This window comes from Bidens hawaiensis, unplaced genomic scaffold, assembly GCF_021521415.1.
Source record: "Bidens hawaiensis isolate Kalapana, Puna unplaced genomic scaffold, B.hawaiensis_p1.1 tig00046110_1, whole genome shotgun sequence".
Classification (NCBI taxonomy): domain Eukaryota; kingdom Viridiplantae; phylum Streptophyta; class Magnoliopsida; order Asterales; family Asteraceae; genus Bidens; species Bidens hawaiensis.
The window spans coordinates 35551-50277 of NW_027505965.1; the positions used below are offsets into that span (position 1 = coordinate 35551).

Genomic DNA, 14727 nt, shown 5'->3' on the forward strand with positions numbered 1-14727 from the left:
GTAGGTGATGACAATGGGCGATGAAGGATATGAAGACAAGGCCGGAGCCCATTTTTTTATTAAGTCTTTATGGTTTTTGTTGATGTTTTATGGACAATAGTAATCGTAATCCTCAGGATCAATGATCCTTAAGACAATTCTGAAAGGTGGTTAAGGTGGAGGGATCCTCTGTTTTGGGGATGAAACCTTAATCGCCTTTCTTTTCTTTTGTTTCCGTATGGACATATGTTAAGTTTGATGTAACCTGATCCGGGTGGATGGTCCACGTTTTGCTGCTGAAGCCCGGATCACCTTCTTATCTTGCCTATGATAATATAACTCTTTTGATTTCTTCTTTATAACTTGTGTCGCTAGGATAGAGGATTCTCAATCCTTAGAACTTTTTCCTTTAAGATATTTTCCTGTTATAATAAATCATCAAAAGAAAATATAATAGTTAGAAAAGCTGGATTAAAATCCAATTACCTTGGGGACAAGCCCAACAAATCGTGGGGACAAGCCCGGGACAAGCCCAATTAAACGTGGGGACAAGACCAATTAAACGTGGGGACAAGCCCAATAAATACAAGCGACGGCCGATCCTTGACGTTGGCCCAAATTTACGCGGTGATGAGGCTAACCTGTGTATATGGTACGTCTACCATTTAATTCGTAGGATCCAAGATATGATTTTTAGCCATGAAATTGTCAGCCACGTATAGTGCACTGGTCCCACAGCCTCCAATCATACCCGGATAATCGTGCGCTCCAGGCGAGGTTGTAGAAACCCTAATTCGGGAGATAAGGTGAAAACCTTATAAACCTGGCGATAAGGCCGATTAAACTTAGGAGAGAGTTGGCCAACCCGTTTTTTCCACTTGAGGGCCCTATAGCTCGGCAGTTCTGCAACTTGACATGTTTGAAAGAACAAGAATCTAACATAACATATATAAACATAAAGTAAAATGTTACCAAGTAATGGACTGAGGCAAATGATTAGGATCTAGGATCCTGATCAACAAAAATAATTTTTAAGATGAATCGCATTCCAAGTCCTTGGGATCGTGTCTCCTTCCATATTCATCAAACGATATGCCCCCTTTCCAGCTTCGGCTTCAATCAAATAAGGGCCCTCCCATTTCAGTGCTAACTTCCCATCAGCGGAATTAGTTGTATTCTGGAACGCTTTTCGAAAAACTAAATCTCCAACTTCAAATCTTCTTATTCTGATATTCTTGTTGTATGCACCAGCCATCTTTTGTTGATAGGCGGCCATTCTGAATCTTGCTTGATCTCTAAGTTCTTCCACAGTATCTAGATCGTGGAGAAGATTCTCGTCATTTCTCTGAGGATCAAGGATGCTCGTCCTGGCTGTTGGATACACCATTTCTGTGAGGATCACTGCCTCAGCTCCAAAGACTAGAGAGAACAGCGTCTGTCCTGTGGCATTCTTTGGAGTAGTCCTCTTTGCCTAAAGCACATAGGGTAGTTATTCAGCCCATTTGCCTTTCTTTGCTCCAAGCTTTTTCTTCAGATTGTTGATGATGATCTTGTTACTTGATTCTGCTTGGCCATTCGCTTGTGGATGGACTGGTGTCGAAGTGATCATCTTGATTCCCCAACTGTCACAAAAGTTAGTAGTTCTTTTCCCAATAAATTGGGAACCATTATCACAAATAATTTCAGAAGGAATTCCAAATATGGTTATAATGTTACACTTGATAAAAGATATAACTTCCTTTTCCCTAACTTGAGGGAAAGCCTCAGCTTCGATCCATTTAGAGAAATAGTCTGTCATTGCTAACATGAAGACTCTTCCACTTGGAGCTGCAGGGAGCTTACCCACTATATCCATTCCCCATTTCATGAATGGCCACGAAGAGACGATAGGATATAGGGGTTCTCCCGGTTGATGTAGAATGTTGTCGTGCCTCTGACTAGCATCACACTTCCTGGAGTATTCCATAGCATCCTTTTTCATAGTAGGCCAGAAATATCCGGTTCTTAGAATCCTAGAGAATAATGCTCTACCCCCTGTATGGTTGCCACAATCTCCTTCATGGAAATCCTTTTGCACTTCTTGGATCTCAGATCCTTCGATGCACCTTAAATACGGACCTGCAAGGGATTTCTTATATAGCATATTATGTACAATAGTATATTGTGATACCTTTGCCTTGAAGGCTTTGCGATTCTCTTCTTTTGGGATTTCTCCATCTTGAATATACTTCAATATCGGAAGGATCCAGGATGAGTGATCAAGAGAATGATCCTTAGGATCCGTATGTTGACTCCCATCTATTTCCATTGCTTGGCATTCCTCAATTGTAGGGGATAGGACGTGGATGATAGGGATTTTTATGTTCTCCGGGAGCTTCAAAGCTGAAACTAGGTTTGCTAAGGCATCGGCCCCAACATTTTCTTCTCTTGGTACCTGCGTAATTGTAAAATAATCGAAAGATCCTGCAAGATCCTTTACTATATCTAAATATTTAATTAGTTTCTCACCTTTGACTGCATATGAGCCATTAAAATGATTAGCAATTAATAATGAATCTACAAAAATTTGAAGATACCTGATTCTCATACCTTTGGCTAGTTGTATACCTGCGATAAGTGCCTCATATTTTGCCTCGTTGTTAATGGCCTGGAATTCACAAGCTATGGAATGGGGTATTATGTCCCCCTGAGGCGATTTCAGTAGTATTCCCAATCTTGTTCCTTTGATATTTGAGGCTCCATCAGTGAAGAGTGTCCAAGGTTCCTTGGTTTCTTCGAGCTGTTGAACTTCAAGATTGGCTTGTTCTTCTAAATCGCTACTGAAATCAGCCACAAAGTCCGCTAGTGCCTGTGACTTAATTGCATTTCTAGGTTCATATTCAATATCATATGCACTCAATTTTACAGCCCATTTGGTCATTCTATCTGACATTTCTGGTTTTTAAGGACATTTTATATAGGATAATTTGTTTTTACAACAATAGTATGAGTTTCAAAATAATGTCTTAACTTAGTTGAAGCCATGATTAGACCAAGAATAAGTTTTTCCAAATGAGAGTACATGGATTCGGCATCGAGGAGACTTTTACTCACATAATAAACAGGATGTTGGTTACCTTTGTGATCCTTTACCAAGACTGCACTTAAGGCAGTTAGGGAAACGGCTAAATAAAGGATCAACGGTTCTCTATTCACAGGCTTCATCAAAGCCGGGGCTGAGGATAAGTAATCCTTCAGAGCGGTGAGAGCAGCTTCATGTTTCTCCGTCCACTCGAATTTCTTGTTTTTCCTCAGGATGTCAAAAAAATCTTTACATCTTTCTAATGATTTTGATATGAACCTGTTGAGTGTTGCCACTCATAAGAAGATTCTTTGTACCTCTTTGACATTTGTTGGAGATTTGAGGTTCAAGATGGCTTGGATTTGCTCTGGACTTGCTTCTATCCCCCTTTTGGTTACCAAATACCCCAGGAACTTTCCGGCTTTGACACCAAATACACATTTAGCAGGATTTAGCTTCATGTTGCATTTGTCAAGGATGTCAAAAGCTACTTCTAAATACTTAAGGTGATTCTCCGCATTCTTTGACTTTACCACCATGTCGTCGATGTAGACTTCCATGGTGTCTCCCAACTGTTCCTTGAACATCATGTTGACTAGTCTTTGATATGTAGCACCTGCATTTCTAAGACCAAACGGCATAGCAATATAACAATATATTCCCGTAGGGGTTGTAAATGTTATGTCCTCTTGATCAAATGGTTCCATGTGGATTTTTTGAAATCCCGACGAAGCATCCATAAAGGTCAACATTTCGTGCCCTGCGGTAGCATCCACCATGGAGTCCATGTGGGGAAGAGAGAAAGGATCCTTGGGACATGCCTTATTTAAGTCAGTAAAATCAACACATACCCTCCACTTTCCGTTTTTCTTTTGAACTACAACCACATTGGCTAACCATTTTGGATATTTTACTTCTCTAATCATACCTGCCTTTAGTAGTTTCTGTACCTCTTCTTGGATGACCGTGTTTCTTTCAAGAGCGAATTTCCTTCTCTTTTGGTGAATAGGCCTGAAAAAAAGGATCAATTCCAAGTTTATGGATTATTACATCTTTAGAAATACCTGTCATATCTTCGTGCTTCCACGTGAAGGTCGACTTTCTTTGGTATAAGAAGGATACTAGATCCTTTTCAATGGATTCTTGTATTTCAACACCTATTAAGACTTTGCCGTCAGGATCCTATGGATGCAAGACCACTTCCTTAGAGTCTTGTTCCCTAGTCTCCATGACATTTCTTCTCGCTTTCTTTAATTACTATGCTTCTCTCAGCTTTTTTGTAGGCTTCATGAAAGAAGTGTAGCAGTCTTTAGCGTCTTGCTGGTTGCTCTCGATCTTTGCTACGGGGTAGGGAGTTTCACACACTGGTGGTAGGTAGAGGGAACCGGCTTTATTTCGTGTATCCATGGCCTGCCAAGAATAACATTGTAACAAGACAAGGAATCTATAACACAAAATTTTTTAACAGAATTTACTCCCTCTATATATATGGGTAATTTGATGTCCCCCAATGTGTTCTTCGTTTCTCCACTGAATCCCACAAGAACCGAAGATCATGGGACAATTTCTGACTCTGGGATATTCATCCTTCTAAGTACTTCTAGTTGGATGATATTAACTGAACTTCCTCCATCAATGAGTATCCTTCGTACATAATGGTTAGAAATAAATAAAGTAATGACTAAACCGTCATGGTGAGGATCCTGAATGTTGATTCGATCATCCTCATCGAAGGAGATAATTCTTTGCTCGGTTGTTGTAGAAGTCCTGATCGGCCTTTCGCCATTCTCCAGTTTGCATTCTTTGGCGTACTCTTTGTAGTTGAGTATGATGGTCCACAAATGTCGGATCCTCCAAAGATCATGTTGATAACTTGAGCGTCAGGGGGAGGTGGAGCAGCCTTTTCTGGAACTGGATCAGGATCCTGGTTCCTGGTCTTTTTTCTTCCGAACAACTCCTTGAGATAACCCTTGCTGAGGAGATAGCTTATTTCCTTTCTCAAGGCTATGCAATCCTCTGTTATATGGCCAAAGTCTTCGTGAAAGGCACACCATTTCGATTTGTCTTTGGGGGGTGGTGCCCTCTCATTTTTCCTTGGCCATCTTGCTTTGTCGCCCAAGTTCCTAACAGCCAGCATCACTCCTCCCATATCTACGGAGAAGAAATAATCAGATATTCGTGGACAATCTTCGTCGTCCTCCTCCTCTTCTACAGCGTTGATCTTTTAGCCATTTGGTTTGTTGTATGGCTTAGAGTCGCTGTTCCTGAAGTAGGATCCTTGTTTCTTGTCTTGAGACTCCTTTTTCACCGGAGTGCTTAGTTGATCTTGTGTTCTTTGATCCTCTTCCAACCTGATGAATCTTAAAGCTCTGTTTCGCACTTCATCTAAATTCCTGCAAGGGGTCATCACAAGATCTTGATAAAATGGAGAGTCCTTTTGTAACCCCATTTTGAATGCCTCAACATCTGTCGAGACATCCAAATTTGGAATTTCCAAAGCCTCTCTTCCAAACCTTGTAAGGAACTGCCTAAGAGGTTCCTCACGAGGTTGGACAACTCTATATAAATCACTAGTAAATTTTTCAAAGGATCTACTGCATGAAAATTAACTATTAAATAGATTAATTAAATGGGAAAAGGAAGTAATAGAGTAAGGAGAAAGACTTAGCGGCCATTTAAGTGCGGATCCAGTGAGGGTTGAGCCAAAGCCCTTACACATGCAAGCTTCCTTCAACCTATCTGGAATCGGGTTGATTTCCATTATTTCGCGTTATAAGTCTACATGTTCCTCAGGATCCGTGGATCCATCATATAACTTCATACTAGGGGCAGTAAAGCGCTTTGGTATCTTGGCATCACAAATTGGAGGAGCAAACCTGGATATGTTGTGGCTTCCTGCTGGTACTTCGGGAATAGGTTTGATGACTCCAGGCACACTCGATATCATGTCCTTGAGCGTTTGTAGCTCACGGACTATGGTTTGGTTGATCCCAGTGTCCTGCATACCAGCATGATTAGCACCGAAAGATAAATTATCATAAATGTTACCTCTCGTGTGATCAAAAGATCTAGCTCCATAGCTGCGTTCGGGGCACACTGTTTCAGCATCAACAGTTGGTCCAGCAGAAGCAGCGGTTTGCATGGGTATGAAGTCGCCTTCATGGACCTCCAATGGCCTGGACCGGGGTTCCTTCAGAGGTTCTTCTCCATAAGGATAGTAGGATTCTGGACGCCGATGGATGATGGATTCTGTTTGGAAACCCAAGGATCCTGGTTGAAAGACTGAGGATCCTTGAAGTTGTTGGTTGGAGGATCCTTGACGGAATCCTAAGGGTTCAGGTTGGAATGCTGAGGATCATTGCAAATGATGATTGAAAGATCTTAAAGGTTGACCCAATGATCCTTGTTGAAGGATAGAGGATCCTTGGCGAATATTGGTCAGAGAATTTTTTCTAGGAGAGGTCCGAGGATCCTTGCTGAGGATAAATGGATGCTGGGCACCTTTGGTCCGGGAAATCCGGAGTGCTGAAATCAAGCATCCTCGGCATAATGGGGCTTGTGTTTTTAGCGGCCTTCTTGGTCCTCCTGATTTCCTCGATCTTGTAGAGGATCCTCTAATTAATCTTGTTCTGCTGCTCCATATAGCTCTTCATCTGTGAACACAAAACAGAGACATCATTGTTAGCAGTTATCGTTTGGGAGACAGTAGTGGATTTTGATCCGGAGAAAACAGCAGTCTCCTTCTTCTGAGCAACAGTTACTGGCTTTTGTGGCTTTGTAGAGCCAGGAAGCGATGGCAAAGTCACTAGAGCCGGGACACTCGAAGCAGCAGTTGTGGGAATAGCTTTTCCCTGGGAGGCCATTGAGTGAGTGTTAATAAAGGATTGAATAGAGGTAAGGATTTTTTGTGATTAAAGCACCAGAAGCCCCACGGTGGGCGCCAAACTATTTTGGTTAAAAATCGGGCTAAGGATCAATGAACCAAATTTGTACGTGAGGATTGGTGCTCAAATGAATTAGTGCAATCAAAGTAACAATGATAGACGATGAACACGAAGATTTATACAAGGAAAAGCCCTTGGTAACTAGTATCCCACCGTAATAAAAACCTCGAGTAGTGAAAACTATCACTACCAATTATATTAAACTCAAAAGAATTACAAGAGATGGAATCAAAGCTTATCGTGATTACAGAGTATTTTTGCTAAGAGTTCTAAGTGTGCTGTATGTTGTTTGTTATGATCAGCCATGACTCAGTATAAATAAACAAGGTTACAACGGCTACTAACTAATTTATCTATTATCTCGGCCACATTTTGTTTACTAATTCTTCATGGCAGATTCAGAGCGTGGACAGCAAGGAAGACCTGGTAAAATATCCCATCCGTAAAAATAGGAATTCCAGTAAGCACGTGTTTTACCTGCAAAAATAGATTAGAATATAACTGAAGTTGACTGTTGAGGATCCTTGATCCACCAAGAATCCTTAGTCCTGGAAACAGTTGCCAAAAATAGCTGATCCTCAAGGATCAAGAATCCTGGTCCCAACAACAGTTTTTGAAAGAACCATATAAGAACGGAATTTATTGAAAGAGAATACTATGGTAAGAAGCTCCTTCTAGGTAGTTGTGTAATTCCCCTATGCATCACTGAAGGTTTTGATGGCGTAGTAGATCGAATGAAAGTGCTTATCTTTTCTTTGTCCTAAAACTGTTCCAACTACGAAGTCACTTGCATCACACGTGAATTCAAATGGCAGTGTCCAGTCGGGTGCTACCATAATCAGAGCACCTTTAAGCTTATCTTTTAGAATTTGGAATGCATTCAGCATTCTTCGAAGAAGATGAATGGAGCATCCTTTTCAAGAAGTTGTGTCATTGGCCGGGCTATTTTTGAAAAGTTTTTTATAAAACAGCAATAAAAGCCCGCATGGCCAAGGAAACTTTGAATAGATTTAACAAATGTGGGTGGTGGAAATTTTGAAATGGTTTCAACTTTAGCTCTATCCACCTCTAGTCCTTTTGATAGATCTTGTGTTCAAGAACAACGCCTTCTTTAACCATAAAGCATTTTTCCCAGTTTAAAACAAGGTTGGATTCCTTACATCGTGCTAACATCCTTTTTAAATTTTCAAGACATATATTGGAGGAATCACCGAAGATGGAGAAGTCATACATGATGACTTTCATTAAATCCTCAATCTTGTCATGAAAGATAGCTACCTTGCAGTATTGAAAAGTAGCTTTAGCATTACACAGCCCAAAGGGCATTCATCGGTGAGCAAATGTGCCATTGGGGCATGTGTATGTTATTTCTCCTGATCTTCAGGTGATTTTGGAACTTAAAAATAGCCAGAGAATACGTCAAGAAAACAGTAGTAAATCTTTTCGGATACACGCTCGATAATTTGATCAATGAAAGGGAGAGCAAAGTGTTCTTTCCTAGTGGCATCATTGAGTTTGCGATAGTCGATGCAAACTCACCATCTCATGACGGCTCTCATAGGAATCACCTCATTCTTGTCGTTCGTTACCACCATTATTCCTCCTTTCTTCAGGAATACTTGAACAACACTTACCCATGGAGAATTGGTTATGGGATAAATCAATCCCTCATCAAGCAGTTTTAGAACTTCCTTCTTTACCATGTCTTGCATGTTTGGATTTAGTCGTCTCTGGTGCTGCACTACGGGTTTGAAGTCTTCTTCTATTAGAATCTTGTGAGTGCAAAATGACCGGTTGATGCCTTTGATATTAATGATTTTCCAAGCAATGGCCTTCTTATGAGATTTGATAAATTCGAGTTGTTTTTCTTTCTCGTTGATTGAAAGGTAAAAAAAAATTGATGACAGACAAATGAGAATTACCTTTAAGGAAAGCGTACTCGAGGTGTTTGGGTAATTCTTTGATTCTAGAGTAGGCGGTTCTTTGATAGAAGGTTTAACTATAGGTTCTAGATCTATTCTTACCGTTTTGAATGTCTCCCGTGAGTTGCTTTGTTCTTCTTCCTCCTTTGGGCCAAAAACTTGATTCTCTTATATGACCGTATGTGCCTTCTCCTCAAGCAGTTGGGTGTCACATGCATATTGTTCAGTTGTTTCACGTAGATGACAACTCACTATTGTTTCTCACATCTTTAAGAAGTATGCTGAATCATCAGTGTATTGCGGATGTTTCATAGATTTTCCTTTGTCGAAAGTTAACTCCTCATATTCTACCCTAAGAGTAAATTTGCTTGTGCAAACATCTATCAGTGCTCTAGCGGTAGCTATGACTGGTCTTCCTAGAGTAAGGGGGTACATCATTATCTTTATCCATGTCTAAAATTACGAAGTCAACTGGAAAGACAAATTTGTCGATTTTGTCAAACATGTTCTCAACTATGCCCCTTGGGTATTTCATTAACATGTCGGTTAGCTGAATGCTCATGCAGGTTGGAGTAGGTTCTCCAAGTCTTAGCTTGGAGAAGACCATATAGGGCATTAAGTTGATGCTAGCTCCAAGATCAGCTAAGGCCTTGCTGACAAACAAGTTTCTTATTATTTTGATACTTAAAAAACGGTTCTGGACTCTCTCTCTCTCTCTCTCTCTCATCAGGAAAAAGGTCTGGCTTCTACACGGCTCTAGAAGTATTCGAACGCATTGAAATATCCAAGCAATCACGAGTCCATGGGCGGGCAAATGAGACCAACGATTTCTAAGTGTCGATTAAATCGTATCGAAAAAAAATCTAAATGGTTACGAACTATATCAAAATATTTTGGCTTTCCTGTCTTTAATCGTTATTTCCACCAACCTTTTTTTCTGTCCATTTCTTTCATCATGGCTAGCCTAATATGCTTCCAGTTTTTTTGACTCATGCCTAGACCCACATTGATTACCCGAAAACCACAGTTACCATCCGACTTTACATCTGTGATTCTTGAGATATACGGGTAAGACTAGGTGGGAATGACCTTCTTATATCGTTGTAGTGTTTAACTGTCCTTTGAATCACACATTAAAGGAAAACCGATGTCGGGTCCCGTATCTTGTTTAATATATGAATGTTTTGACGGTTTAAGAGGGGAGATCTTAAACGCTGGCTGGGATTGTGACTGCAAATGCGAGAAGCATGAGGGGGTTTCATTTGTGTTCAGTGGCGATGAAGGGGTATACGAGGAAGGGATATGCGAGTTTTGTCTCACGGGCTTCGGTTTTTTTGCTTGTTGGTTTAGACTTGGACGCCCTTGAGGTGTAACATTTTAGGTTTTTTTTATTTCATTTCTTGTATTTGTGTTTTATACCGACCTGTTTTAAATTTTTTATTTTCATGAATGATTAATTTTTTTATTATGATATTTATCATCAATTTGTGTTTTTTAAGTTACAACCTCAATTTCAACACATTATTATTATTATTATTATTATTATTATTATTATTATTATTATTATTATTATTATTATTATTATTTTTATTGAATCATAATAAAATTATTTATTCCAAGTTATTAACATTATACTCATATGTGCAAATACTCGAATTTATGTTCATTTCATTGTTTACATGTGTAATCGTTAATTTGATACGTTGAACCGGGAACGTGTAGATTAATTTTAACATGTGACTAAATAATTATGGTCTTCTTAAATTAATTTTTATCCTAAGTATTTACTTAGTATCTTTTATTAAAGAAAAGCAATTTTCTTGCACATTCCAAACACTCTCTTCAAGACATACCTATTAACACCTTTCTAATCACAACTATAAATACCTCCTCATTTTTATCCTTTTCCTTTGCTAATTCTTCTTCTTCTCTCTCTAATAATAATTCTTCAAATGAAGTTTTTAATTTATATTTTCTTGTGTTTGTTCATCTCAAGATCACAAGATAGTCATAAAGTTTTGTGCTTGTTCATTGTTAGGGCTCGGATTTTCAGTATCCTCAGCAAACATTATACTCAAAATAACTCCAGGATGCGGTATCCTCCAAGGTAACAGGTATCCTAAATACATTATACTACTAACAAGTTGCTTGTAGCCTTTCCTTGTTTACCAGGTCAAAGAACATTGCATAGATTCCCCAATGACTCGCACTTTCAGTTAATAGAGCATAGCAAGAAAGGAAACGTGCTGATTAAAGAGGTTAACCGCTAATTGGGCTCATTTCTTAGTTTCCTAAATTATAGGCCTTATTGTTAGCTTATTTTATTATAAAAAGAGCTAGACCTAGATCATATCACACACACTTTTTAGCACTCGAGACTTACTAGTACTCGTTCATTGTAATCACGATCCGATTAAGCTCCACCACTTGTGACCACTTTATTATTAATAAATCGCTGGTGATAGTTTTCACCACCCGAGGTTTTTTTCTTGTTATCCTAAGGATAACAGGGTTTTCCTCGTAACAAATCTCTGTGTTCAAATCCATTTTACAAGCACCTAGTCCGATTTTACTAATTTGGTTGTAAAATCACTATTGTCAATTTTTGACCAAAACAATTTGGCGCCCACCGTGGGGCTACGGTGCTTCAATCTTTGAAATCCACTTATTTCATTTTCAATCACTTTCATTCTCTTTACAATGGCCTCACAACCAAAAACTAGTTCAGTCTTTGCTCCGGTGGTCACCGCTGCTTCTAACGTCAACCCAGGACCTCCACCAATGCCGAAGAAGAACACTCAGCCTAGAGGGGAACTTCCACCATTCGCGGGATCCTCTACACGGATAGACCCGGTTATTTGTAACAATGACATTTTTTCTTTGATGAAACAAGTCAAAACACACATGGAGCAACAGGAAAAGACAAACTCAAGGCTATTTAAAGAGATTGAAGGGATCAAAAAGATGCCAAGGCAGGAGGCTACTCCAATCGTGCCCAGGATTCTTGATTTTGGTTCTCCAGGATCATCCATCCTTCAGAATCCCAGATCCTTGGGGACACAATCAACAAGGACTCCGTCTTAGCAACAATTAGGATACGGAGGAACTTGTCTTCCGGTATCCTCGGAATTACCTAGACCAACAAGGCCAGCGTCCATCAACATGCAGCCTCGTTCAACCATGCCAGCTGGCGTATTCTCATCAGGATCTCCCATGGTGTCCTCTGAAGTGCATGTCGGGGACGATATCCCAATGCAGGCATCACTGTATCTTAAGGATACCCTCAATGGAAATATTTATCGTCAAGGCTCAGGATACCAGAGGCCTAACCACGATCTCGGTAATAGTTCATTTAATGTAAATTTATACACTAATCGTGGATCTGTGCAGGATAAGGGGATATCCCCCGAGATAGCCAGGGAACTACAGAAAATAAAGGATATGATTTTGCAGTATCCCAGGGATAATACGTCCCATAGCTGAAGTGCCCGCAGGTAGCCACAAGTTATCCAGGTTTACTTGGCCTATATGCGACGTAGAAATCCCCAAGAAGTTCCAACCTCCCCGCATGAAGCTGTACGACGGCACTACGGATCCTGAGGAACACGTAGCTCAGTATAGAGAAAGGATGGAGATCAACCCCATCCCCATTGACATCAAAGAAGCTTGCCTATGCAAGGGATTCGGTTCAACCCTGACGGGCCAGCCCTCAAATGGTTATTGAGTATTCCTTCCAACACTATTACTTCATTTTCCCATTTGATTAACTTGTTCAGTAATCAATTTTCTTGTAGTAGATCTTTGAGAAAATGATAGGAGATTTATATAGAATTGTTCAGCATAACCATGAATCCTTAAGGGATTACATAACCAGATTTAGCAGGGAAGCTTTGGAGATCCCCACCCTTGACATGGCAGCTGCTGTCGAAGCCTTCAAGATAGGACTAAGGAAGGATTCTCCTTTCTACGACGACCTTGTCATGACTCCATGCAGAAATCTTGATGAAGTCAGAAACATGGCGTTAAGATACATTCGGCTAGAGGATGACAAGAAAGCTCATGGAAGCTCGGTTATCCCGAAGTATGAATCTACTAACAGAAAGTTAGACACTCCACAGAAGTTCTCTAGGCCCAAGCCATATTCCAAGCAGGATAATTCCAGGATAAATGTTGTGGAAGAAGAGGAAGACGATGAAGAGTATCCTAAAATCTCTTAATATTGTTTTAATATTGATATTAGTGGTGTGATTTGTGCAATGCAGGATCTAGGTGACAAGGCCAGATGGCCTAAGAAAAATGAAAAGCCCGGATCCATCAAAGACAAGTCCAAATGGTGTGCATTCCATGAAGACTTCGGCCATCGCACTGAAGATTGCATGGCACTTTGGAAAGAAATAGGATACCTTCTCAGCAAAGGATACCTAAAGGAACTGTTTGGAAGGAACAAGGATAAGAGTCAGGATCCTGTCAAGATACCTGAAAGGGCGCCTTCTCCTCCACCCGAGGCTAAGGTTGTATCCTTTATCTCAGGAGGATCAGACATCTGTGGAACCTTATATTCAGCAACTAAGAAGCGTTCCAAAGAAACAAAGATGGACAACGGAGAAAGACCTCTCCGCACTTCCACTCTGACAACTCAAAGAATCATATCCTTTGATGAGGATGATCGATGTGATTTTGTGGATCCTGATGTGTTGTAAAACACTCATATTTTCGCACCTTTTATCTACGTTTTTGTATTACATTTTATGTGTTTTAACTTGTTTTAGATAGGTTTTACATAATTTTATTCATATTGTAGGTTTTGGGTGAAAGAAAGAAAGAAACCGAGCTTTTGGAGCAGTTTACGAGCATTTTACGCATACGTTTTCAAGTAAAAACTTAAGGCCAGGTCCGTTACATCATGGAAAAGCCCAAACCTACTATTATATTATATTATAAAAAAGACAAAAAAAACCCTAGAGTAGGCAGAAACTGGCGATCGCAACAGCAGCAGGGAGAAGGAAAGGAGAAATCTTTCTTCGGCTAGGGTTTGAAGGTTGTGGCGGCTAGGGAAGGAAGAAGACACAAGAACCAAGCCTCGGGATCATTCACCATCAGTTTTTACAGCCACGAGCAGCCCATAAACATCCATATCCTTACACCTTTTTCATTGTTCATATACTTTGATTTACTTGTTCAATTGATTAGTAGTTTTGCAATTACTTGAGATATTGACTTGTTATTGATTAGTATTGATTATTGAATGTTTGAATTGATGTTTAATATGAGTTTATTAATGGTTTTATTAAAGGTTCATGGCTGTCCAATTATGATTCTTGGCTAAACTTGTTAGTTCTACCTAGGGATGATGATTATTGTTAATGTTTGATGAGCTTGTTGGATTGTTTGATTGCTAGACGTATTTTGCTATCGTAAAGTTTGATTTAGACTTCAAATAGGTTGTGTTTAAGGGCTGGAATTATTGGTTAATTTATTGCATAAACTCCGTGTGTTGATTGATTAGTTTTGTATTGATTGATCGGTGCATTGTTTGATTCTAGACTTGGTGTTTAGGGTTTGTTTGCGGTAGGAACAACCGTAGGGTTTTGTTGCATGATTAATTGATTAAAGTACAGCAGTTAGGCACCTTCTTTGAGACCGAGAGGTGATAGGAAGTTAGGGTTGTCTCATTGCCTTTGCATGCTAGAATAAGGATTGCGCGAGAGCGAGTTCGTTTCTTGTCAAGTTTAGGTGTTTTGAGCGACTAGTTGATCTATTTTGGTTTAAGTTGAATTGTTCCTCTATCCTTGGTTGTGTAGTATTCATTGCCATTAGGGTC

The 14727-nt window shown here is 39.8% G+C and overlaps 1 protein-coding gene across 1 annotated transcript; it reads right to left on the reverse strand.

The window, feature by feature from the left end:
• Positions 1-994: 994 nt before the first annotated feature.
• LOC143616159 (uncharacterized) lies at positions 995-3579 on the reverse strand. The gene is made up of 2 exons (XM_077089074.1): positions 3358-3579; positions 995-1450 (listed from the first exon to the last, which is right to left on the reverse strand). The coding sequence occupies exons 1-2, from the start codon at positions 3577-3579 to the stop codon at positions 995-997; spliced, it is 678 nt and encodes a 225-aa protein (XP_076945189.1).
• Between the last annotated feature and the right edge of the window lie 11148 nt (positions 3580-14727).

Bases quoted from the DNA above. Each gene is read 5' to 3' on its own strand.
- LOC143616159 (XM_077089074.1), bottom strand. From the start codon at position 3,579: ATGGTGGTAAAGTCAAAGAATGCGGAGAATCACCTTAAGTATTTAGAA. The intron at 1,451-3,357 runs GTACAAAGAATC...TATGTGCTTTAG, and splicing joins CTCCAACAAATGTCAAAGAG to GCAAAGAGGACTACTCCAAA.